General features: G+C 34.8%; 1 protein-coding gene across 1 annotated transcript; it reads right to left on the reverse strand.

The window, feature by feature from the left end:
- Window positions 1-9,393: 9,393 nt before the first annotated feature.
- Window positions 9,394-25,462, reverse strand: LOC128232876 (AH receptor-interacting protein-like). Its single transcript, XM_052946657.1, has 6 exons — window positions 25,327-25,462; window positions 16,979-17,158; window positions 16,472-16,646; window positions 15,605-15,791; window positions 11,380-11,522; window positions 9,394-10,882 (listed from the first exon to the last, which is right to left on the reverse strand). The coding sequence occupies exons 1-6, from the start codon at window positions 25,423-25,425 to the stop codon at window positions 10,674-10,676; spliced, it is 993 nt and encodes a 330-aa protein (XP_052802617.1). The 5' UTR covers window positions 25,426-25,462; the 3' UTR covers window positions 9,394-10,673.
- Between the last annotated feature and the right edge of the window lie 580 nt (window positions 25,463-26,042).

Genomic DNA, 26,042 nt, shown 5'->3' on the forward strand with positions numbered 1-26,042 from the left:
TTTCATGCAATTTCTACCAAACTTTCACAGATTGATGACCATAACCTGAAGCAGAGCATATTGTCGGGCTTTCCTGATTTGACCATTTTTGGACTAGGGCACTTGTGGCCTAGTTCATAGCCGTAAACACGCGATCTGCATTCTCAAGCCGCATCTGGGGGTTCACTGACGTAATGTATTCATTCGCTGTATTTTGATTGGATTGCCGTTAGCGAATTTGAATAATCAAAGTAGTACCAGAACTGATTACAATGAAAACATCCAATAAAAATAGTTCTCCTAACAAGACAAGCTAATTGTTTGTTCTTTTAATGAAGCACAATAAATGGATACGTAGCGAGTGAGTTAATCGGGTTAACTACATGAATAACTACAGATTAAATGCACTAAGAATATGAACATATTGGAAAAGTACTCATCGACATTTTTCCGTTCAATGCTCTTTATTGATAGACTGGTAGCCGCTTTCTCTTTTATCCGTAAAGTGACCAGTATCAGCTAAACACGGTGCCCGTCGCGCATTCGAAATGTCTTGTGGGTACTCAATGAATTCTACTCGGTACACATACAATGTACCTAGTAATCTTTTTTTAATGGAAAAACACGAAATAACTGCTATTAATAAATCATTTGTAAACTATGTGGATCATCAGTTAGTAAGTTTCAATGCATTAATTGTACACATTGATACCAAGTTAATGTCAGGTTGCTATTAAAAAAAGTTTTTTCTTTTTCATTATTAACTGAGTACATGCGTAAATTTATGCGTAATCTGCCGTTGATGTTATTACGTGATTTAAGCGAGTTAGGTATATATCTGGAAATTCCACCCAGTAACAGTAAGTCTTCATAGCATAGTGGATTTGACACTGCACTGCATTTTTTTACATTTTGATATTTTATTTACAATAACGATATCAAAGAGTAAAATAGTTTATTAAAAAATTGTCCTTAGATTATTTAAAGAAAAAAAAACAACTTTTTTTGTGCCAATCTGGTATACAGTCCCTTTAATATACAACAAGTGAAGCAATGCTGTATTAAATTTGAGACAAACAAAAAGAATACAGTACAAAGTTCAAAAAGTGTGACCAATTTGAGAATACCTTACGTAATTTATAAATTTTCATGCGATTCAGACAAATTTAATGCTAGAAATCACAAAAAAAAACATTCCCTTGAATTATTCCTGTCATAGTTTAAAATCAAATTTCAATGCACAGCATTTGAAATAATTTTAAACAGATGAAAAACTGTTATTTTTAAAAAGCACAATACATTGTATATCTTTTATGTGACCTAACATTATATATATAAGAATTTATTCAGATTTTAATTTAGTGACTTTCCTTGCACTTAAATGTGAACAAGTATGCTTGGGATTGAACACTAAGGAAAACAAATTTCAAAGAATGAAATTAAATGAAGCACAAAATATCTTTGATATACAAAAAATGAAACTTTTTAGACTTTCAAAACTTTAACATTAACTAAATACGGTTACATAAAATGATGAACACATTTGTAGGATTCGATATCCCACTAAATTGAACCGTCGGCTTCGTTCATTCTAAACTTTCTCTCAGTGATAAGGAATAAATTTTATACACTGCAGTTGTTTTCTAACTTTATGAAAATAAGAACAATGGAAACAAGGCATTTACTACTGTTGATCAGTGCAGATTGTGCTAGGTCATGGTTGATTTCACTGAACCACCAATAAGCCCTGCCGAAATTGGATACTGATTGGTCAGTCAGGTGTTTTTGGTAGGCATGATTAGCATGAATCTTAATTTTAACCATCATTTATGAATGTTTACAAAATCGTTGTAAATTGAAATAACAAGCGAAATGTTAGTTTGAATGATGAAAGCCATGAAATATGTGAAGTATTAAAAAAGAGACCATTTTTCAGCTTGTGTAAATATTGAGAAAATTATTAAGTAAAATTATTTATTGTTTATCTGGAAAATGTTGAAATCTCATGTTTAGGCTTATAGTGATCATACTTGATTGCTATGTTATTGCAAAATGTTTTATTCATTGCAATATTAATGTAAAACATTTTTATGTTGACTTAAGTTTGTAGATAAAAACTAATGGTATAGGTGATGTGAGAATGATCTCTTAAGTCTTTAAAACCCCTTTTGGTATTGTGAGTTTTTTGCTCCAGTCTTGATCAGTTTAGCTTTTGAAGACTTTCAAAGTAACTGCAAAACAAGTCCAGCTGTCTAGAAAGACTATGTCAAACCCTTACCAGATAAAATTTCTAGTGTTTTCAAATTACCAACTTGACAATGATTTTATCAAAAAATAGGATATTAATGCTATTGGTTTTAAAGAAAATGCTAGTGTTTTTGCATGTGGAATGATATATCATAAGTGGCACTAAATTGAACATAATTTATAGTTCTCATTGATAAAACACATAGCCCCAAGTACATGTTGATCTAAGATTTAAGGCTTGGATGGAGTCAGGGCAAGAACATTTAATGTAACATTGTTAATACACTGTACTTTCCAACGCAAGAACTGTTTGTTTATTCAAGTAAATAAAGCAATCCCCACACCAAGGAAATGCAGTATTGCTTAACCAGCTCAATTGACATCATGAGTTGGACTTTAAATTGCTGCAATTAAAGGCACATCTAGATATCAGAATTATTCAAACTCTGATTTAGCAACTTCATTATAGTTTAATATATGAACTACTTTTGCGAAATGAAAGCTTTTTTAGATTTACAAGGACGGGTAAAAGTATTTGTAGTAAAGTAAATTTACTGCAACGCCTGATACATGTTGCCTAGGAATCCAACAAATTCTAGGCACTCCAATGTTACAGTTCTATTCAATTCGGAGTGCCTGAAATGAAAGCTTCTTGATTCTACATTCAACATCTTCTTTCCGTATGACCAATGACCAGAAGAATCATGAACCTACAACCATTTGCAACTATTGAGATAGGGAGCTATCAGGACAGAGACAGAGGACAATACAAGAATGGCCAACTGTTGCATTTATTGATGTCTTTTACAAATATCGTCCAAAGTATGGACCTGTGGTTTAAAGCTCCCCTGAAAAAGAGGTGACAGGTTTTCTATATAGGATATAATTACATCATTGAAAATCTTTTCTGAAACTGCAAATAACAGACCTTTGATATAAAATGATTTGATCAAATTAAAGAAGTATGTGTACTTTGGTTAACATACGCCAACCACGTAAATTAATTTGTATAGGTCTGATTTAACGACAATGAGATTTTCAAAAGAACTATGCCTTTATCTGATTAAACTCTTTAGCCCCCCCCCCCCCTCCACTCCCTCTACCCACACTTAACAAGACTTTTCAAATTTCCTTTGCAGCTTGCAAGCAGTTTTAGTCTAAAGTTTAAGCTAGCCCATTAAACAGTGACCCCTTGTTATGTGAGCCGATCTGTTTAATGCTTAGAACATGGTTATCATCATCCCCCTAAATGAAGCCCTAGTCCATCAGTGCTTTCAGCACTTTGATTAAAAGAGTTATTGCCCTATGCTTATTTTACATTTAAAATTGGTTTCTTTGCAACCCCTCTTACGTTTTTCAAGCGATTTCTACCAAACTTTCACAGATTGATGATCATTAAGGGAAGCAGCGCATATTGTCGGGCTTTCCTGATTTGACCATTTTTGAAAGAGTTATTGCCTTTTGCTTATTTTTCATTTAAAATTGGTTTCTTTGCAACTCCTCTTACGTTTTTCATGCGATTTCTACCAAACTTTCACAGATTGATGATCATAAAGTGAAGCAGCGCATATTGTCGGACTTTCCCGATTCGAACATATTTGAAAGAGTTATTGCCCTTTGCTTATTTTACATTTAAAATTGGTTTCTTCGCAAATCCTCTTACGTTTATAACTATATAGTACCACAGCGCATATTGCCTTTTGCAATTTGACCTTTTTTGAAAGAGTTATTGCCCTTTCTTAATTTTACGCATTTCTTATGTTCCTGAGAAACTACCCTTACCATTGATTGGCTTTCGTTACAAAAAATGTCCCCATGAGGCGGGGGATATAGCTGTCTGTGACCGCTCTTGTATATATAAAAAGGGGAGGGGGGGGGGGGGTAAAAAGGGGGGTTTCTGAGAGACATACTGGTATTTCATGTTTGGTTGACGGCTATTTTGAGTTCGATATTTATACGTATTTGCAAGTACCTTTCAAAGTTACGAAAGTTTGGTATTGCTTGTCGGTATTTTGAACAGAAAATGAAATATTTCATCAATATAATAGAACTTGTGACTTAGGGGTTTGAGTTGTGGTACTTGAAAGTGTGAACAGAAAGGATAATATTACATACCGCTTTCTGTTTTGTCAGAGATGTACACAATCTCTTCCACATAATTTTTTTAACAAACTTACATAGTGTTTTTATGAGACATGTAGGTACCTCGGAGGAGCCCCGTTTGCACTGGGTCTTGTTCCAAAGGTGACAAAATACTTGTTTATTTCGCAACAAATAAATGGTCAAATGGTCACATAGTTTTATACGGTAGCTTAGCTCACTGACTTATGAAAAGAGAGTTGTAAGGCCTAAACACTGCCTGTGAGTCCAACGTTTCAACGTAAATACTACTGAAAGCTTTTGCTCACTCTTTGACCTTTTCCTTCTCTTCTATTTCTTTTCCTTTATTTAACTGAAAGTCTTCGTATTCTTTGGTCAAGTTTTCATTAGTACTACCATCTGCTTGCTACCTTCTATATAATCCACACACGAAACATTGGTCCTGTTTTGGTTTGTAGAAATAATGATTGTTCTTAACTTTTTGATTTCTCTGGTAAACTGCGGTACCCTATGGGCTTGTTTGAACAGAATGTTCACTGGTTTTCAGCATAATGTTACACAGGTTATTACTTCTTTTTGATACATCAGCAGTTATAAATTCATTTTATCGTTCTTTTGGTGCTCTGAAAAGGCAGTTTCCATATGCATGGATGTTAGCTCGCTTAAGTTCATTGCTGACAAGAAAGTTATCCAGTCGTGATATGTGTGACTGTTGTACAATTGTTTGCACTGTATTTAACTTTATACTCATCACTTTGCTCTTTCCAAGTAGCTCTTATTATTAATTTTATTGTCATCCCCTATTTTGTAAGAGTGTTATATTGTTCATTAGTTTTTGATGGACATCTCTCTGTGCTTTCCCGCTTCTCTTTTATTCGAGTCTTCATTTGCTAGGTCTTGATTTGTTTCGGAATTTTCTTCCATGAATTTCCTCGCTAAAACCTCTGTTTTCTGTTTATTGTTTCCTTATACAGTCTCATTTTCTGTATGTTTTCTGTTTATTGTTTCCTTATACAGTCTCATTTTCTGTATCATTGGAAGTAAAATGATCCTTGCTTGGTTTGTAAGTTTCATCAAGATCAATGTCATAGTAACCTTCTTCACTTGGATCTATTAATTTTAATTTGACATGTTACCTCAGTCCTTCACACCTTTGTATATCTGTTAATGAAAAACCATCTTTAGAATTGGAACTCTGTATAGCAGGCCCGCCATGAATAGTTCTGTTTGATGCTATAGTATCTCCACATATTGAATTCTGTGTAATACCACTTTAATCAGCTATTGGCGTCGCCACGTAGATATCTGCATCTTACCATGTAATCTTACTGAAACATAATTTTGTTATAACTACCTTACTAAATTTATTAAAAAAAATATTTAGATGTATATTATGCTAAATACACATTCCATAATACATATTGCAATGCAAATTAGAACGGATAAATCCAAAATACCATTACTTTACAGACAAGTAATATATTCAGTTATATTCAACGCACCCCAAATAAAGTTATAATCATTATTACTTAATTTTGTTTTGTAGATGACAGAAAACAATACTTACATTTGCCATGGTATCCATATCTCCCTTCTTAATCTTCTGTCCTTATGAACAAATTTCAACTTCTCGAATGTGAAATCAACAACATCTGCTGTTTCTTATCCCACAAAAAGTGACAATAACCTACGGACACTTGTTACCAATATAAAATACTGTATTGCTATCAGTACATAAAGGTACCATATAAACATCTATTATATTGTAAAATGTTAACATTTTAGTCTTAATCATTTATGCAAAAAAGAACCATATGCCACTAGGTCACTTATTGCACACTTTGTCAACTTATTTAGTAAAAATCATTTTATGCAAGAAGGTACCACAAGTCGTATGGCTCCCTTTTACATCCCAATATGTATCTAATGCTTTAGAATCATCTCATGCAATAAGGTACCACATGCCATAAGGCTCTCTTTTGCGTAAAAAATATATCTAATGTGTTAAAATATTTCAATGCAGAAAGGTACCATGTGTCTTATAGCACCTTCTTGCATACACCAGATGGCATATAATTATATGGTACCTTTTTCCACCAATCAAAAGCACCAATTTCACTTGGTACTAAATGGCACGAACACATATCTCAGTCAATATTCAGTATTCAGGTGAGATTTTTTTAGACAAGGTAGAAAAAAGTTATTTCTAACTAAAAATAGTGAAAAGTCAATTTTGGTCAAAATGTTGTTTGGTACCTTTTTGCACCAATGGGACGAAATTTTAGAAAATTCTTTGAAACACATTAGAGGCAATATGTATGATCTTATATTCATGAAACTTGATCAGAATGTTTTCCTTGATGAACTCTTGGACATGAAAATCTTGTTTGAAACTATTTTATGGTGGTGATTGGTCTGATTGAGTTAAAACACATGGTCAGAATGTTCTCTTAGGTTAAATTTTGACTGCATTTTAAAAGTGGATCATATGGGTCAAAAACTAGGTCACTAGGTCATATCTTACAGAAATCTTGGGAACACTCTAGAGGCAATACATCTGCTCTAATTTCCATGAAACTTAATCAGAATGCCTCGATGAAATCTTGGAATAGTTTGAAACTAGTAGGTCATGTGGGGTCAAAATGAAGTCACTCGAGTCAAATCTTATAAAAACTTTGTTGACACTCTAGAGGCTATATTTTTTGCATATATCTGGACCAATCTTCATGAAACTTGATCAGAATGTTTGCCTTGATGCAATCTTAGATTAGTTTGGATCTGGGTAACATGGAGTCATAAACTAGGTTTCTTGTTCAATTCTAAATGTTACATTGTATACAATATCATTTTATTTCAAACAGTTGCAATCAAACTCAAACTCATGTATATATATTTCATCAACAATTGATTTCCATTTCTTGACTTAGCCCAATCAGGCGGGGGATATCAATTCAACGAATTTGCTTGTTTACTATGGGGTGTTGCATAGAGTATAGATTATGATGTCCAGGCTGAAATTTACTCTTGAATTGAAAGAATTTATAATATTAATAGCTTGCCACATGTTTTTGACATACCTAGATGACTTGCTGCGTGTGAGATCTGTGTCCCTACCTCTATAGTGAAGGTCACACTTAGTGTTTGTTTACTATGGAATATTGTATAAAAGGACATAGAGTAAGTATAGGTCGTTTTGTCCGGGTTTTCTCATGTATGGACAAATTTTATAATTACTTGCTACATGTGTTGACATATCAACATGGCTTGTAGCGTTTGACATATCAAGAGGACACGCCATGTGCAAGACCCCTAGTCCCTACCTCTAAGGTCAAGGTCACACTTTAAATATATTTCCGTATGTGACATATCTGGACAATGTGGTGTGTGCACAAGTCCTGTCCTTACCTTCAAGAACAAGGTCATTTAACAGTGACCATGCATGGGTCTCATGTGCTGTCTTAAAACATCAATGAGAGGTAATAAATGGTTTTATATACTAGTATTCCGCTTGTTCATAAATATTCCTTTCTTATCCACACATTTTATTACTATTTCTTTCCCTTTCTAAATGAGCTTTGAATAACACTCGAGTTCCTCTTATGGGCATTCATAACTTACAGTGAAAGGTCGTATTAATCATGTGTTAATGTCAAAGGAAAAAAAATAATTTCTTGTTAATCATATTCTTATATATTTCAAAATATTTGTTAAACCAAAATCTGTTCTTTCTCATTACCAATCAAATATGCAAAGAACAGTTCAGTACAGCTTCAAATGTTTAATTAATTACTTATGTAAATGACAGTTTAAAAAAACTCAAACGGTAAAATAATTTTAAGATTTCATGCCATATTGGTGTTTAACATCATAGAATGAGTTGTGGGGGCCATGTATCAAACAAGCATGGAACCACTTATCACACTGATGAGCTATTTTTTAAGTCCACAAAGGTGCGCATATTAAAATTGCACTGTTCGTCTCTTTTTTTTGTGTCTGGGGTGTTATTTTTTCCTGCAGGGAGGGATTTAAATACTTGATACATTAAGACTATATGTCGCATGCAAGACCCTCATCCCTAACTCAAAGGCCACACTTACAGTTGAATAATAATTATGGAATATATTTCTGTGTCCAGGCTGCAACTTTGTGATACAGGGAGGGATTTTTACTTGGCACATGTGTTTGGTACATTCCTTCCTCAAAGTTTAAGGTCACACGAATAGTTTAATCATTATGGAATGATGCATATAAGTACATAAGAGTATAGTTGGTCATGTCCAGGCTGTAACTTTGCCATTGGTGGAGGGATTTTGAAATTGCTTTGCACATGTGTAAAGTACATAAGGGCAATGTGTGGTGTGCAAGGCCCACTACCTAAAAGGTCAAGGTCACACTTACAGGTTTATAATTATTATATGCATCTACACAATAGGTGGTTGTGACCAGGCTGTCAAAATCAAATCCATTTACCGGTAATTGTTTAATGTGCAGTTACGATAGCTTTGTCGTTAAACATGTTGCATATTTAATCCATCATATTATGACTGCAGTAGATAATAGATAAACATTAAACAGTCAGTAATTGAGGATGGCACAGATGATATTATTGTAAACGTTTGTTGATGTATTCTGGGCCGTCGGCCTTTATTTACAAACAAATTGAGTAGAGTTGAGTTGAGTTATCATGCACAGAGGGATTTTTAAAATCAATTGGCACAATTGTTGTGTACATAAAGGCTATGTGTTGTTTGCAAGACCCACATCCCTACCTCAAAATTCAAGGCCACATTTTAATTATTATGGAATGCTGCATAAATGCACAAAGATATTGCTGGTCATGTCTGTACTGTAATATGTCATGAAAAGGCATTTTAAAATAAAATGGCACATGTGATCAGTATAATAAAGATGACATGTTGCTTGCAAGACCCATGTCCCTACCTCAAATGACAAGGGAAGGTTTATCATTATGGAATGCTGCATACATGCACATCAATAGAGTATCTGCAAGAGCCAGGACACTAACTACAAGTTCAAGGTCACATCTTCACTATCAGTGTAAAATAATCTTCAACATATTTATTCCAGACAAGTTAAACAATGATAACATTTCAAAACAGATCTACAATATAAATATATATATATATATATGCGCAGTGAAAAAACACACTGAACAAAACTTCTAATTGGTTCATTAAACAGACTCTTATAGATTGACACCTATATATGAATCACCCATTACTGGTAAATCTACCTTCACATCACATAATCGTAACCTATATAAACTAACTGTTTCCTCTTCCAGGGCATACTTATTTCTTTAAGGTCCGAACTTTCTACCTGAAAAATTAAGTATGCCCTAAAATGCCATAGCAAATATGATTGTAAAAATATTCAATATAATTTAAGCCATTTAAAGGAATCCAAGTTCCAATTCTGATCCTTTATTTTGTTTAAAGGTAGGTAACGGCAGCAGCCATTCTATCATTTTTTTGTTCTATGTCATGCATTTTAAACAAACAAAACCAACAACATAGCTCAAATAACTTGTATCCTGCCACATAATGAGTATTCTAAGTCAAATAATTGTAAGATTGGCTGAAATATTAAGAGCACAATAATAATTATCAGCTAAATTTTCTTTGTTTAAAAAACAGCACAATACAATGAAATACAAATGTTCTAGTTTACTTGAAATTCATATACAAATTTGACAATATACCAGAAAGAAAATTGTTTCAAGCATCTCGGCATTCAACACAATATTCAACATAAATATAATATCACAATAAAGTAAATACTTTTTAGCGACACATGATGAGACCTTAGCACACAATTCTTCCACTGATCACTGAACATGTTTCTCTGATGGTCTAAAACATCAGCCTTACTACATGTGGGGCTTCACAAGGATTATGAGAGGAGAATATTCATCCCAGACTGTTACGGTATTTCATTATTTATATGAAAGAAACCACCAAATTCTCAAGTTAATGGTTAACATTTGGGCAAGTACATACATGAAGGCTTTGCAAATGACCTTTTATACACATGTCATATACCGTAGTCTATAAGATGTAGGTCACCTGGGAAAACAGATTCAATAATCACAATGTTTAGAAGTAAACATAAAATTTTAATTTTACAATGTCAGTGTATTGTCTCACTTGTTGAATGTTAGAGCCAGATTTTGGGCCCAATTTCAATTTTGTCTACACATTGATGGTATCTGAATTAGAAATCTATGACATCTATGGCTTCAAGTTAATTACTGCTTTGTACTTTTTAATGTTACACCTGGCATGGAATATAGGTGGAGACAACAATAATCTGTAACCATGCCATTATCAGGTGTTGATGAACAGTCCCTGAAGTTTCTTTTTGTCCTCCAAGTTCCTCTCCTTCTGTAGTCTGTCTATATGGGCCAGCTCCTTCTTCACAGTGTTAGCTAGAGAGGAGTCAAGTTGCGCAACTCTCTCATAGTCGTTCCGTGCTTCCTCCGGGTTCCAGGCACCAACGTGAGCCTTTGCCCGTCGGAACAGGGCCTTTACATTATCTGCAACATCAACTAGTCTTTAGGCTAGTGAAGAGTATCAAGTTGTCAACATGTGAACTACGGCTCAGTAAAGAACTTGTAGTAACTAAAGGTACCATGTGAAATGAATTTATTTTATACTGATTATTTTCTTATTAATTAAACAACAAAAATAATTTAATTACCCTAAGCCTCGAATCTATTTGAAATTGACAGATTAAAACATTCATCATTTTTGTTTTATAGTAATCCATAAGTAGCATCAAGCCTGCAAACTCGGTTAACTTGTATGTATGACCACAGCCTGTCATATAGAAACTCCATCTGGAGTTGTAATGGTTTTAAATAATTAGAACTTGCAGTAACTAAAGGTACCACGTAAAATGAATTTATTTTGTACTGATTATTTTCTTATTAATTAAACAAGAAAAATAAGCCTCGAGTTGTAATGGTTTTAAATAATTACTGTACATGAATGTATTTTTGAAATGGTACTGGACTGGTATAAGTCATCTCACCAGCATCTCGTTTGAGGACGGTAGTTGTGTGTTCAATGACAGGGTAGAAGTCTCCCAGACTGAGCTTACACTGGGCAAAGTTCAGCAGGAACGGGGTTTTCTGGTCTTCCAGCTCCTGCCACTCCGGATCACCTGGCTTCTCTCTAGGGACACACAAACAGGCGTGTGTTAAACAAGAAACAGAGGTAGAAATGCTGTACTGTGACAATATACCAGTACAGAGCTAGGAATGCTGTACTGTGACAATATACCAGTACAGAGCTAGAAATGCTGTGCTGTGAAAATATACCAGTACAGAGCTAGGAATGCTGTACTGTGAAAATATATAACAGTACAGAGCTAGGAATGCTGTACTGTGAAAATATACCAGTACAGAGCTAGGAATGCTGTACTGTGAAAATATATAACAGTACAGAGCTAGGAATGCTGTACTGTGAAAATATACCAGTACAGAGCTAGGAATGCTGTACTGTGACAATATACCAGCACAGAGCTAGGAATGCTGTACTGTGACAATATACCAGCACAGAGCTAGGAATGCTGTACTGTGACAATATACCAGTACCGAGCTAGAAATGCTGTACTGTGACAATATACCAGTACCGAGCTAGGAATGCTGTACTGTGACAATATACCAGTACAGAGCTAGGAATGCTGTACTGTGACAATATACCAGGACATAGCTAGATATACCAGTACCGAGCTAGAAATGCTATAATGTGACAATATACCAGTACAGAGCTAGAAATGATAACTGTGACAAAAAAGACTAAACATGTTTTAAATATATGTACTATCAGGAAATTTGGGCAAGTCCAAGTTTTGGGTATCCATGTTGATCTTTATGCCATCAACCTTAAATGCTATCTCAAAGTATGTCTCCATGTGAACTTCCTGTTTACTGAGTTTCATAACTAGCCATCATTCCTAACTTCAGTTATTAAATTGACTTTTAGAAACTGACTCTCAACCTCATATGCTATCTCAAGGTTCTCACTTACATTTGCCAGATCCTCAGAGGGACTCATTCTTTTTCTGCATTTGTTCTTGGGAGTCACATTAAAGAACCCTGAGGCTGTAAATGATCATAAAACATCTCAAACCATTTCTTAACTTAAAAGTTGTTTTCGTAATTTTTTCATAGTCAAATTAAGTGAAGAATCTAAGCCTTTTAAACATGAAAGAACGCATTTCCAATCAAATCAATGAAAATAAAGTACATGTATTTATGATATTAATAGGTTACTATATCACATGATAAGTATGATACTTTATTTAAGAAAAAAAACAAAAGTAAGGAAATGACATGAGATGTTTTATGATTGCAGGCCTAGTCTCCAAATGACATGAGATCTTTTATTATTGCAGGCCTAGTCTCCAAATGACATGAGATGTTTTATGATTGAAGGCCTAGTCTCCAAATGACATGAGATGTTTTATGATAACTGGCCTAGTCTCCAAATGATATGAGATGTTTTATGATTGCAGGCCTAGTCACCAAATGACATGAGATGTTTTATGATCGCAGGCCTACTCTCCAAATGACATGAGATGTTTTATGATTGCAGGCCTAGTCTCCAAATGACATGAGATGTTTTATGAATACTGGTCTAGTCTCCAAATGACATGAGATGTTTTATGAATGCAGGCCTAGTCTCCAAATGACATGAGATGTTTTATGAATTCAGGCCTAGTCTCCAAATGACATGAGATGTTTTATGAATACTGGCCTAGTCTCCAATTGACATGAGATGTTTTATGAATTCAGGCATAGTCTCCAAATGACATGAGATGTTTTATGAATTCAGGCCTAGTCTCCAAATGACATGAGATGTTTTATGAATGCAGGCCTAGTCTCCAAATGACATGATATGTTTTATGAATTCAGGCCTAGTCTCAAAATGACATGAGATGTTTTATGAATTCAGGTCTAGTCTCCAAATGACATGATAGGTTTTATGAATGCAGGCCTAGTCTCCAAATGACATGATAGGTTTTATGAATGCAGGCCTAGTCTCCAAATGACATGATATGTTTTATGAATGCAGGCCTAGTCTCTAAATGACATGATATGTTTTATGAATGCAGGCCTAGTCTCCAAATGACATGACATGTTTTATGAATACTGGCCTAGTCTCCAAATGAAATGAGATGTTTTATAAATTCAGGTCTAGTCTCCAAATGCCATGACATGTTTTATGAATTCAGGCCTAGTCTCCAAATGGCATGAGATGTTTTATAAATACTGGCCTAGTCTCCAAACGGCATGAGATGTTTTATGAATTCAGGCCTTGTCTCTAAATGACATGAGATGTTTTATGAATGCAGGCCTAGTCTCCAAATGACATGATATGTTTTATGAATTCAGGCCTAGTCTCCAAATGACATGATATGTTTTATGAATTCAGGCCTAGTCTCCAAATGACATGACATGTTTTATGAATACTGGCCTAGTCTCCAAATGACATGAGATGTTTTATGAATTCAGGCCTAGTCTCCAAATGACATGATATGTTTTATGAATGCGGGCCTAGTCTCCAAATGACATGATATGTTTTATGAATTCAGGCCTAGTCTCCAAATGACATGACATGTTTTATGAATACTGGCCTATTCTCCAAATGACATGACATGTTTTATGAATTCAGGCCTTGTCTCCAAATGACATGAGATGTTTTATGAATTCAGGCCTAGTCTCCAAATGGCATGAGATGTTTTATGAATTCAGGCCTAGTCTCCAAATGACATGATATGTTTTATGAATTCAGGCCTAGTCTCCAAATGACATGACATGTTTTATGAATACTGGCCTAGTCTCCAAATGACAGGAGATGTTTTATGAATTCAGGCCTAGTCTCCAAATGCCATGACATGTTTTATGAATTCAGGCCTAGTCTCCAAATGGCATGAGATGTTTTATGAATACCGGCCTAGTCTCCAAATGCCATGACATGTTTTATGAATACCGGCCTAGTCTCCAAATGGCATGAGATGTTTTATGAATACCGGCCTAGTCTCCAAATGGCATGAGATGTTTTATGAATACTGGCCTAGTCTCCAAATGACATGATATGTTTTATGAATACTGGCCTAGTCTCCAAATGGCATGAGATGTTTTATGAATACTGGCCTAGTCTCCAAATGGCATGAGATGTTTTATGAATACCGGCCTAGTCTCCAAAGGACATGATATGTTTTATGAATACCGGCCTAGTCTCCAAATGACATGAGATGTTTTATGAATACCGGCCTAGTCTCCAAATGACATGATATGTTTTATGAATACCGGCCTAGTCTCCAAATGGCGAGATGTTTTATGAATACTGGCCTAGTCTCCAAATGGCGAGATGTTTTATGAATAGTGGCCTTGTCTCACAATGACATGAGATTTTATATGAATAATGGCCTAGTCTCTAAATGCTATACACCATGTTCCATCACCATATGTTAACCCCAAAGCCTTTCCAGCAATAATTGAGAAGAACCCTAGCCTTTCTTTAGAGGGAAATTTTTATTTTAAAATTTGGAAAAAGTCCAACAAATAATGATGAAAGCAGAAATGAGATAAAAATTGTAGTTTCCTAGTTATCTTCTTGTGTTCTTAATCTATCATTTGAAATCAGCTATTTTGACCACATAACAAATAATTCTTTGCAAATGGGGAGTAGCCTAATATCAGCCCCTTTTATAAAATGTAAAAAAAAAACACCTTCAGTTACTTACTCATTGCCAACCATGATTTTGATATCAACTATAAACTCATATTATACCTTTAAGTTAAATAAATGTGTCTCTTCTTTGAATATATAAAGTCAATCAGTCTGTAAATTATTTATTATATGGACCGCTGAAGTCACAAAACTGTTGAAGTGTAGCTTGCGATTTTCAAACAACTGCGAAAAGTTATTGCTAGTCAACATTATTTGCTTTTTTCAATAAAACACATCAAAAGCGCTTTAAAAAGCGCTTTAAAAATATTGAATGGTGATATAAATGTTAGATAAAATATAAAAAATACAACACACAGGACATTATAAGGACATTGGAGTCATCCCCTAAGGTGAATGAACCTTAGCTAACCACCAGGTCCATAATCACTTCAAGGGGCTAAATTGCCAGTGGTGTGTAATATTTCTTAAATTCTAATAACCTCAAAATCCGGGAAAACCCGGTTAACAGGCTGGAGAGTTCATGTATCCTGGATTGATGTCTGATTGTATCTTACTTCATAGAAAGTTGTTCTAAAATCCCTATAGCTTCAGCGTATTTATCTGCGGCCTGAGCGTATTTCTTCTGCTTGAAGAGTTCATTTCCAGTCTCACGGAGCCGCGGCAGTTTTCCCAGCTTCTCCTCGTCCGACAACGTCCACACTTCCTTCTCAAAAGATCCAGCTCTCTCAACATTGATGGCTTCTATTAACATAAGGTACATAAGTTATCTAAAAGCTTTTACAAGTGTATGTATTAAAGTGATGATATAATCAATTGTTTAACATTGAAAATTAATGGAAATTAACAAGAATTACTGTTACTAATAAACAAGTCATGACTATATAAGGGGTTTAAAACATCTGCGGAAAGGTACTCTGAATTATTTCACATAAAAATGAAACCCACTAAGTCACTTGCGGTATGTAGATCAGAATATAATGTATAAGCAACAAAACTTATAGCCACAGGTCTATCAATACATGGATGACAGTCTCTTTGGCAACGTCAATCAACGTCACCTGTCCCTAGTTGTTAATTTGCTACGTTGAGTGGCTTCAACTTATTAACAGACCTATAGATGACTATTTTTTGAACACTTCACATGTTAAGGACAATCAGCAGCTGTCAAAATTGGTTTGAAATGAAACAGTACAGAAGAACCCAGGTTGCAGTTCAAAAACTCTCTTTTAAGACATAACTACAGAGATCTTTGTATTCATTTGAAAGTGAAGGTCACTGTTAGATTGCTAGTATAACATTTGGGAAATATGATAACTGTAAACATACAACATCATAAGATTTTTATTGCAATATTGTGATAGAAAAGCTTGCAATTTCTTAAAAATCACCCATTTGTCAAGTGTTTACGTGGACAGTGTTACCTAAGGTGAAGATGAGAGGCTGTGGGCTTTTCACGAGATCATCAAGATCAGGGTGGCCGAGGCCTTGCTCAGACATCGCCATCATCCCGCAACAGTGGCTCTCCTTCACCTCACCTTTCTCCTTACCAAATATTTCACGAAGCTGCTTTGACACCAATGCATATTGCTCCAGGTGCTGTCAATACAGAAAATACATCCCTCAACATCAGTCATGCTGATTCAAGTATTGAAATGGAAAGCATCAGTGTTAAATGTTCCAATGAAATATCTGCAACCAATTTCCATATATTCACCCATAATGGCCATTATAAGCTTCATCTTTAAATCTGTGTACCATATGCTATTTTTGGCTGATACATTCCTAGGTTTTGCACTTATTGCTTACAATATTTTTCTCATTGTCCAGCTGCTGTAAGAATGCAATACAGTTAAAATAATATTTATTGTTACAAGTAAATTTAATTATAGAAATTTAGCTCTTTTGACACAACAAAAATAATCCTATACCTTTTTATCAACAGTAAACTCAGCCACTTCCTTAGGCCTCATTGTTTTCAGCAGCGCTTCCCAAACCTCTAACTTGAATTTCTTGCCCAGAATGATCTCCATGGGCTTATCATACCTGTGGCTGTCATCGATTACTGTCCGTTCATCATCACACTTAGTCGTCTTGTAGTGGAAGTAAATCTGGAAGATTTATAAATAATGATATGAGTGTCATAATTTTCAAAACCAATTTCTAAACAAGATATATCTTTTAACTGATTCAAATGACCAACAAGTCAGTGGTTATTAAGAATGTTGATGCTTGTCTAGGAAGTGGTTGCGCAGCAATTTGACGGTTGATAAGGAGGTTTAATAAGGGAATTCAATAGAATATATGAGGAAGGCAAGACAGTGTCAGCTGGTTGTTTCCAGGGACAATGGATGTGATGGCAAATGAAGCCTACTTATGTTGCTATGGAAGTCAATGGTTGCTAAGGAAGTCATTTCTTGATATGGATATAGGTAGGTGATAAGGAAGAAAGTGGTTGCTAAGCAAGTGTTGGGTTCATAAGGAAGTCATTGGTGGCTATTGAAGTTGAAGGTTGGCTACTAAGGTGATCAATGGTTGCTAAGGAAATCATTGATTGAAAAAGTAGTAATTAGTTGCTATAGATCAAGATAATTGCTAAGGTAATCATTGATTGAAAAAAAGGAGCCATTGGTTGCTAAGGAAGTTATCGTTTGCTTAGATAGTCATTATTTCCTAAGGAAGTCATTGGTTGATATGGATGAAGGTAGTTGGTAAGGGTTTCATTTGTAACTTAGGAAGTCATTGGCTCCTAAGAAAGTAATAGGTTGCTTATGAAGTCATTGGTAGCTATGGATGTAGGTAATTGCTTAAAGTGTAAGTGATCGCTAAGGAAGTCATTGGTTGCTAAGGAAGTAAGTGGTTGCCATGCAGAACATTGATTGGTATGGAGGACAGGTCATTGGTTGCTAAGGAAGATAGAGGTACCTGAGGAAGTCATTGGTTGCTAAGTAAGTAAGTGGATGATAAGGAAGTCATTAGCTGCAAAGGAAATCATGGTTGCTAAGGAGATTGCTGATTGCTAGAAAAGAAAAAGGTTGCTATGGAAGTCATCGTTTGCTAAGAAAATTATTGGTTTCTTAAAAAGTAAGCGGTTGATAAGGTAGTCATTGGTTGCTAAGGCTGTCAAAACTTGCTATATATGTAGGTAGTTGCTTACTTTTTCATGAGGCTACATACCAAATAACAAGAGCCTTGCAGTTGCAATGAAGATTTTACTAAAAGAAAACCTGTGACCACCAGGGGCGGGGCCAGCTTTAACCCTAGGAACGTAATTTGAACCAACTTGGTAAACAACCACTACATCAGGCTACATACCAAATATCTAGGTATTTTAGTTTGTAAGTATATGGATAACCTGTGACCTTCGGGGCAGGGCCAGCTTTGACTACAGGGCAATGATTTGATCAAACTTGGTAAGGTTGCCTGACAAACCAACCGACTATGACAACCAGAGTTGTCTCTCTTTCTTTCTTACTAAAACTGCACCTTGCCTCATACACAATAGAATATAGTCATATTGTGAAAACACTTTCGCCTCCTGTCTTCAGAGTTTTAAACAGACCAACATGGATTGAAGGCATTTGATAAAAGGCAACCTTAGGAACAATTCTGTGAAATTATTTTGAAATCCGGCTCGAGTTTTAAATTAATTTTTTTTTCAACATTTTCACTATATAGTCATATATGTAGTAAAAAATTAGTATTGCCCTATGGCATATATGTAGTAAAAAATAAGTAGTGCCCCCTGGCGGCAAAGTTTTAAATGAACCAACAGGGCCTGAATGAATTTCTGGGAAATTATTTTGAAATCTGGCCAGCAGTTTCTGAGGAGAAGATTTTCAAAGCTTTCCTTTTGGTTGCAATGGCAACCAGAGTCAATCATTGGTTTTTAAGGAATCTAAAAGATGGTCATCCAAGGAACATTCCTATGAAATTAAGTTCCAATTGACCTAGTGCTTTAGGGAGAGAAGTTGTTTGAAGGAAGATGCTGATGGTGGAAGGACGACAGAGAGCACCTTGTGATCAGGTGAGCTTATAAGTTAAAGTCTCATAGACTCCCTTTGAATAAAAATATAATGTTCACGGAAATAAATAGCCTCCAATCAGCATATCAAATAGTTATTCTAAATGCAGTCATCAAAACTAGACTTTTGGATGAAAAAGACAGAATTATAATATCAAGACTTTAAGCAAGCCAAGGCCTAACGTCTTGTGCTTACATCTTTATAATTCAACTCATATTCTGTGATAATCAAATACGATTGTCTATGTATATGTCAAGAATGGGTTTTACATCAACAGAAAATAAATATAAAATAGATGTTTATTGTCTTCTGGATTGTATCTGGTCAATTCTGCTCAGTTACTATTTTAGCCTGTTCAGTTTAGCCTACTATTTATTTATTATATAGAATCATGTTTTGTACAATAAATTTTGTAAGTGTATTGTGTTAATTGTCATACCAAACTACACTAAAAAAGCAAACACCAAATACTTTATTTTATATCTCAAAATGAAATATATGGCAAAACTCGCTTAAAGCATCAGTATTTAATTGTATGTACAAAGCGAATTCTATGACTGTTTAGTTGTATGCTCAAAACCTTCTATCTCTGTGAATAATGGCTGATATAAAGGATATAAAATTGGGGACATGAATGGTCTGGGTGGTGGGGGTGGGGTGGGAGTTACAGCCTAAACAAAAACAATATAAATAATATAATCTGATAAATGTGAATTAATATGCATACAAAGTTACAAACTTTTTATTAAAATTATAGATAAGCTCATGCACACAAGACAATGCGTATTTAAAACCATCACTAAATTGCAGTATCAAGAATTCAGGGATGTGATTGACCTGGCAGCTGGAGGGCTGAAACATTTTCGGCCATGGGATTATGGGGCGCTCTTGGGGTCTAAAGCAAACTGCAGAAGAAAAAATGGCTTTTTAGAAGCCCTTTTGAGGCCTCTCCTGACTTCAAATTTGAAGCCAACTGGAATATTAGCTTAAACAACTGAAAGCAACCAAATATTTTTTTTCAGGTAAAAAAAATATTTTTTTTTTTTTTCGGGGTGGGGTGGGGGGCTCTGGGGCCATTAGATCCGCGGAATTCCGCGAATCCGCGGACAAATCACATCCCTGAGAATGCTTAAAGGGAGTTTTCAAATAACAAAAAGCATGGGCATTTTCTTTTACCCAGATTCCTGCTTGATAACAATATGATACCTTTACCGCCTATTGAGACAAGATAGTATCAGTGTGCGACATTAACCGTAGCCTGATTGCCATGGCGACAAAAAAATGACTCGGGCTACGAACATTTCTTCAAGATAGCCCGACTGGCGATGAAATCATCTGGCTTGTTGGTTAAAGTGACACTCTTATTCAAAATCAATACAAACACATCCATAACAAACATATATTTTGAGTGATAAACCTTGAACTACTTACTAAATTATGCATTTATGGAAAATATTAATTACTTATTACAATATTTTAATTGTATTTAATAGCTGAAAACGCAAAAATATTAAATGATTGGTGAATGCTAAAAGATTTACTGTGATCTACTATAGTCTCATAAGGTAGATATATATACCATGTTTTCTGCACCTTTCTTTCAAATAAACTCAGTATCCTTCATAAGAATCATTGTTTTCGACATTTATTCATCTTTTTTAGTATATCAAAATATTTGTATTAATTGCAGTAAATTTTATTTGGGAGTAATAGTGCATCTTTAAGAAATCCAATTTCAGAAAGTCATTTCTTGTTTGATATAGTGAGATACTGAAGTCTGGATGTTGTTGTGTTATTTTTTTCAAATAAACTTGGATTATTCACAGGCAGCAGTTGCATTGACATGACCCACCCTATGGCCACACCCCCTTCCAAAAAATAAAATCAGTCAAACTTATTTTTTTTAGGACCAAAATCATTTGGAACATGATCATCTATCAACCAAAAATTCAAAGGAAAAAAATCTCCATAATACTTATATTCTAATTAGAGTATTAGTATTTTTTTGGGAAAAAATGCTTTGATTTTTTGGTTGATATTTAGGGTTTTGTGATAGATGATCATGTTCCAAATAATTTTGGTCTTGAACCAAAAATTCAAAGTAAAATATTCCCCAAAATACTAATATTCTAATAAGGATATTAGTATTTTTTTGGGGAAAAAATGCTTTGAATTTTTGGTTGATGTCAATGCAACTGCCGCCTGTGGAATTAGGTAGTTACCAATAAATATAAATAGATGTTAGTAAAATCTTGTCATTTATGCCACAAGCAGCCCATGTTCACAGGATCAATTCTCGCTTTCATCAACAATCCAACTACAATCCTACTGCCTTGACAGATCCCCCCATCCCAATGGAACACCACCAGCCTCCCAGCCCCCTGGCAATACAGGACCACACCATCACCATACTTATATTCATACAAAATAAAACAAGAAATTGTACAGTTGTCATATTATTCCTTGTTATTAACCATATAAGGTACTCAAGATGCGTTTTTCTGTTAACCCGTGGGCTATGGAAATCTGGCTCGGGCTACAGAAAGTCTGTAGCCCCAATTGCTACCAAACTTTTTGGGTCAAAGATCTTCACAGCCCAATACAATGGTGCCCTTAGCAACATGTTTCCTTTTTCTGCAGCACCCTCTCTTTTTAAAACCTGTCTAAACCGCTAATTAATGGCAATAATGATAATGACTATCTCTGGCTACCTTATCCCACCGACAAGACCATCTTGACATTATCACAGCTCTTCTTATAGATTAAGATCTCCCATGACCACCAACTACAAATTCTCCTTCTTCCCAAGAGCTGTCTTCCATTTGAACAACCTCCCACCCAACATAGTGGCCTGCCCTACCCTGGAGCAGTTCAATCAAGCTGTCTGTCAGATTGAACATGTCTCGTCATAATCGAACTTCATTTTACTTTTTAACCTTATCTGTACCTTCTTATTTTAACTTTTCTTTTAAAAGTACTGGTTCTTTCACAAATCACAACCTTTACTTACATTCTTGCAGCTTGACATGCAAATGTCTAGGTCCCCAGTAAGGGTTACACATTAATGGAAGATAGATGGATAGAATTTTATTGCTTTCACAGATTAACAACGACATCCTATAATAATTATGGCTCAAAGTACCCCCAAAAAACAATTTTATTATCTAGCTCAACAGCTTTGTTGTGGCGTGATTAACTTCCTAGTGAAAAAATGCAAATCATAGAATTTTCGCACATTTAAGTAAACCTCGACCGCCGGAACACTAGCAGTGCTCTAACCAACTGAGCTAACCGGGCCGCTGGTTCAAACACACACACACTACATACAGTTAAACAGTTTAGTAAAACCACAGGTGCTTGACACAAACTTTTTTTAATGTTCTATATGGGCTATATACTATAATTAGATACATGTATAAGGTCTCAAACAGAACAAAAACATCATGCTGAACAAACACGAACACTGCTGCAAGAAATGACCAGATCACGGTTATCTCTTTGTGGTAGTCCAAATAATTGTACGTTGACAGATTTTTTTACGATTTTTGATATGGCAAATCCTTCACGTACAAATTGTTTTTTACCATAAGTGGGTAGTTAAACATGTAGAATATAGCCCATATAGAACATTAAAAAAAGTTTGTGTCAAGCACCTGTGAGTAAAATCAGCTAGTTTGATATGCATCCATTTAAAGAAGAGGTGAAGTTTATATTGGATAATTGGAACCTGGTCAAATAGCCCCCAAGTCAAATAGTCCCCAAGTCAAATAGCCCCCATTTTGGTCAAATAGCCCCCACACTTTTGGTCAAATAGCCCCCACTGCGAAAAAATTGGTCAAAACGCCCTGAATTTGGTCAAAATGCCCCGAATTTGGTCAAATAGCCCCCACTTCTTTTTTAATTTTAAAATATATTTAAAGGTAAGTTGTAATATTTTTAAGATATTTGAATGTAAGTTGTTATATTTTTAAGATATTTGAATGTATATTAATTTTGAATGTAAGTGGTAATATTTTTAAGATATGTGTATATATATATCTCTGGTCTCAGAACAATGCTTCAAGCATAACTAGAAGGCAGCGTACAGGTCCCTGCATGGACGTGTGTTCGCTGCATGGGACATGTACAGATCTTGTGATCTGACCGACACCGGCCTGCTAAAAAAGATTTCCTCTATATATGTGCACACCGTCCCCAAAACAAATGAAACAGAAGATTAATGACAGCTGCTTAAGGACCTTATTACTATGTATTAACATATGATATACATTCTCCATCTATGTTAATGTATATTGTATTGTGCAATGAGAATGCATAATGCATTTTACCATACATTGTAAATGTGTATTTAAAAGACGTGAAATGTAATGTGAAAATTATTTCAAAATAATCAGGGACACTGAACATTCTAGATGACTTAAGGACATAAGTGCCTTCCTCTCTGATCATTTTGTACATAAGCATGTTTAAGGGCAGTTGGAAATAAATTTTATCACATGCTAAACCTTGTTTCCAGTTTAATATAACCATCACGTATTTTTTTATATTACACATGTGTAATATAACAGTGCTCTTCATCTATTGGTCAGAAAATATATCGCTCCGCATTTATATAAAAAGTTAATTGGCAAAAAACCCCTGCTAATTGGTAATATTCCTGTATACCAAACCTTCAATTCTTATTTTATTTCTATAATAAATATTTGTTTGGTTAGAGTAGTTGAATTTCTTTCTAAATATTAAGAGGATAACAAAGTATGTCGTCTTGATATCTTGAAAAAGCAAATTTAAAAGCGTCCAAAATTTAGTTTATTTTAACCGAAAATGAACATAAACATTATGATGTCACATCTACTAGATGACCTCATGATGTTTATGTTCACTTCCGGTATAACAGAAAGAAAGATTTCGTTAAAATTATAGTGTTTAGAGTGTGATTTTTACTGGATATCATCTGAGAATGCATTCTTAAATAAACGGAATTAAAATGATCGGGTATATATGCTGTTTTAAATAAATCCTGGTACTACATTCCTGCAATGCATGTAGCGCGGGAAATGACAACACTTGGTGATATTCGGCTCATCAGCCTCGCAGGTAAAACAGGTAGGTTTTTTTTTGCCATTTTATACCGGAAAAAGCATGTGATAAAAAGAATCTGACACTCGTTGTCATTTAATACCAATTTTTATTAAACTTGTCCAGGAAAACTGTTAGTAAGCTCGCCAAAGGCTCGTTTAATAAAAATTGGTTTTAAATGACAACTCATGTCAGATCCTCTATATGCACTGCTTTATCACTGCTTAGGGATGCACCTTAAACAGAAATTAACATTCACTAATTTCTTTATTTTGACACTAAGAGTATGGGTCATGAAAACACATATTATAATTTTGCTTTGCCTTCTTACAAGAATTTAGGTCACGTGACCGTCTTTGGTAAAATGTATACAAAGCAGACGAAATAACCAGCGAATTTTTAAGGATGTTATGTGGCAAATATGGTTGGTTTCTATGGCAATTAATTTGGGATTAGTAAAACTACGTTGTTTGCAGTGTTAACCATTGTTTTAAGTGAATTTACCTGTTTTAAAGACATTTTTTCACGAGTTTGAAAGCATCTACTCTTGTAATTAGTTCGTAGTAAAAATGACATCATAGCTTTGCAGATACGTGCATTTCACGTGATAACCAGGTAAAAACAAAGATGGCCGCGAATCAAGGTTGGTCCTGATTTTAGGGACTAGGACGATATATTATTTATAAGATATATTTTAAAACGTTTGTTATTTTTACTTGGTAAAATTTTCAAATTTATTAATATAGAAATAATGTTAATAGCACTTCATTTTGTAAAAATAAAGGTTAAAAAGTGTTTTGGAATAACATAAGTATGCACACATACATATAAAAAAAATAAAAATGTGGAGGCGTTTTTTGGGGGCTATTTGACCAATTTTAAAATGTGAGTGGGGGCTATTTGACCAAAATGGGGGCTTTTTGACTTGGGGCTATTTGACTAAGAAGCGGATAATTCCTCACATGAGAAAGCTGACGCTCTCATTGTAAATCTGTCACATGTGTACGATTTGATGCCATAGTATCATGAAAGTAAAATATACCAGGTATTGTCAAGTAAATCTGAGTAATACGAAATCAGATTAGTCCGAAAAACTAAACCTAATCAGGCTAATGCAAAACGCTAACAGGGATAACTGACACCTCAAATGGTAGAACAATGCAGTCTAATTTAACCTTTGTTCCATCTTCGTAATCAGGATTGTCACCAACACCTGCATGAAGAACTTTCTTGTAAATTCCTAATTTTTCTAAAGCAGCAAAAATATCCGCCATGTTTGTTTACAATTATTTTCATCATGCGAATGAAAACGTCGTTTTGGAAAGAGGGTCGTTTCAAAATTGGCCCATTTTCTTCGGATGAATTCCCTTTCATTATTTCAGGATGTAAGAACATGCCCCTCATTTCCTATGCTTTAGTGTGTTTGAGGTCATTTTGCTGAAATACTCATTTACAGTCGAGGTCAGTTTATCCATGTGAACGCCTGGCCCCAATTTCTCGAAACTTCTTAAGTCCCTTATAACAGGATTAAGCTAATCTCACTATTTTTGTTATTCTATAAAATGTGTTATATTTACTTCTTCAAGAATTTTTAGAAATTATGTAGGAATAATCTGTATGATTATCAGAATAAACCATTTTTTATTTACCAAAAAAAATTTCAGTATGTTTTTTGGCTAATAGAAATAAGCGACTTAAGCCTGTTAAGCTTAAGAAGTTTCGAGAAATTGGGGCCTGGAACCTAATAATTGATATTGGGCCTAGGATGTTACATTGAGAGCTCATGCTGGAAATGGCACCGTCAACTACACCTCTCTGTGTCCGGTTTTAGAGGAAAGCTTTCATCCAGGCCCATATACGGATGTATCTTTGTTTCCGCTTTAGTTTTATC

This window comes from Mya arenaria, chromosome 4 (assembly GCF_026914265.1).
Source record: "Mya arenaria isolate MELC-2E11 chromosome 4, ASM2691426v1".
Classification (NCBI taxonomy): domain Eukaryota; kingdom Metazoa; phylum Mollusca; class Bivalvia; order Myida; family Myidae; genus Mya; species Mya arenaria.

Coding starts and splice junctions, on each gene's coding strand:
- LOC128232876 (XM_052946657.1), bottom strand. CDS start 25,425: ATGGCGGATATTTTTGCTGCTTTAGAAAAATTAGGAATTTACAAGAAA. Junction 17,159..25,326: donor ATTACGAAGATGGAACAAAG/GTTAAATTAGAC, acceptor TAAATCTTCCAG/ATTTACTTCCACTACAAGAC. Junction 11,523..15,604: donor TTAGAACAACTTTCTATGAA/GTAAGATACAAT, acceptor GTGTGTCCCTAG/AGAGAAGCCAGGTGATCCGG.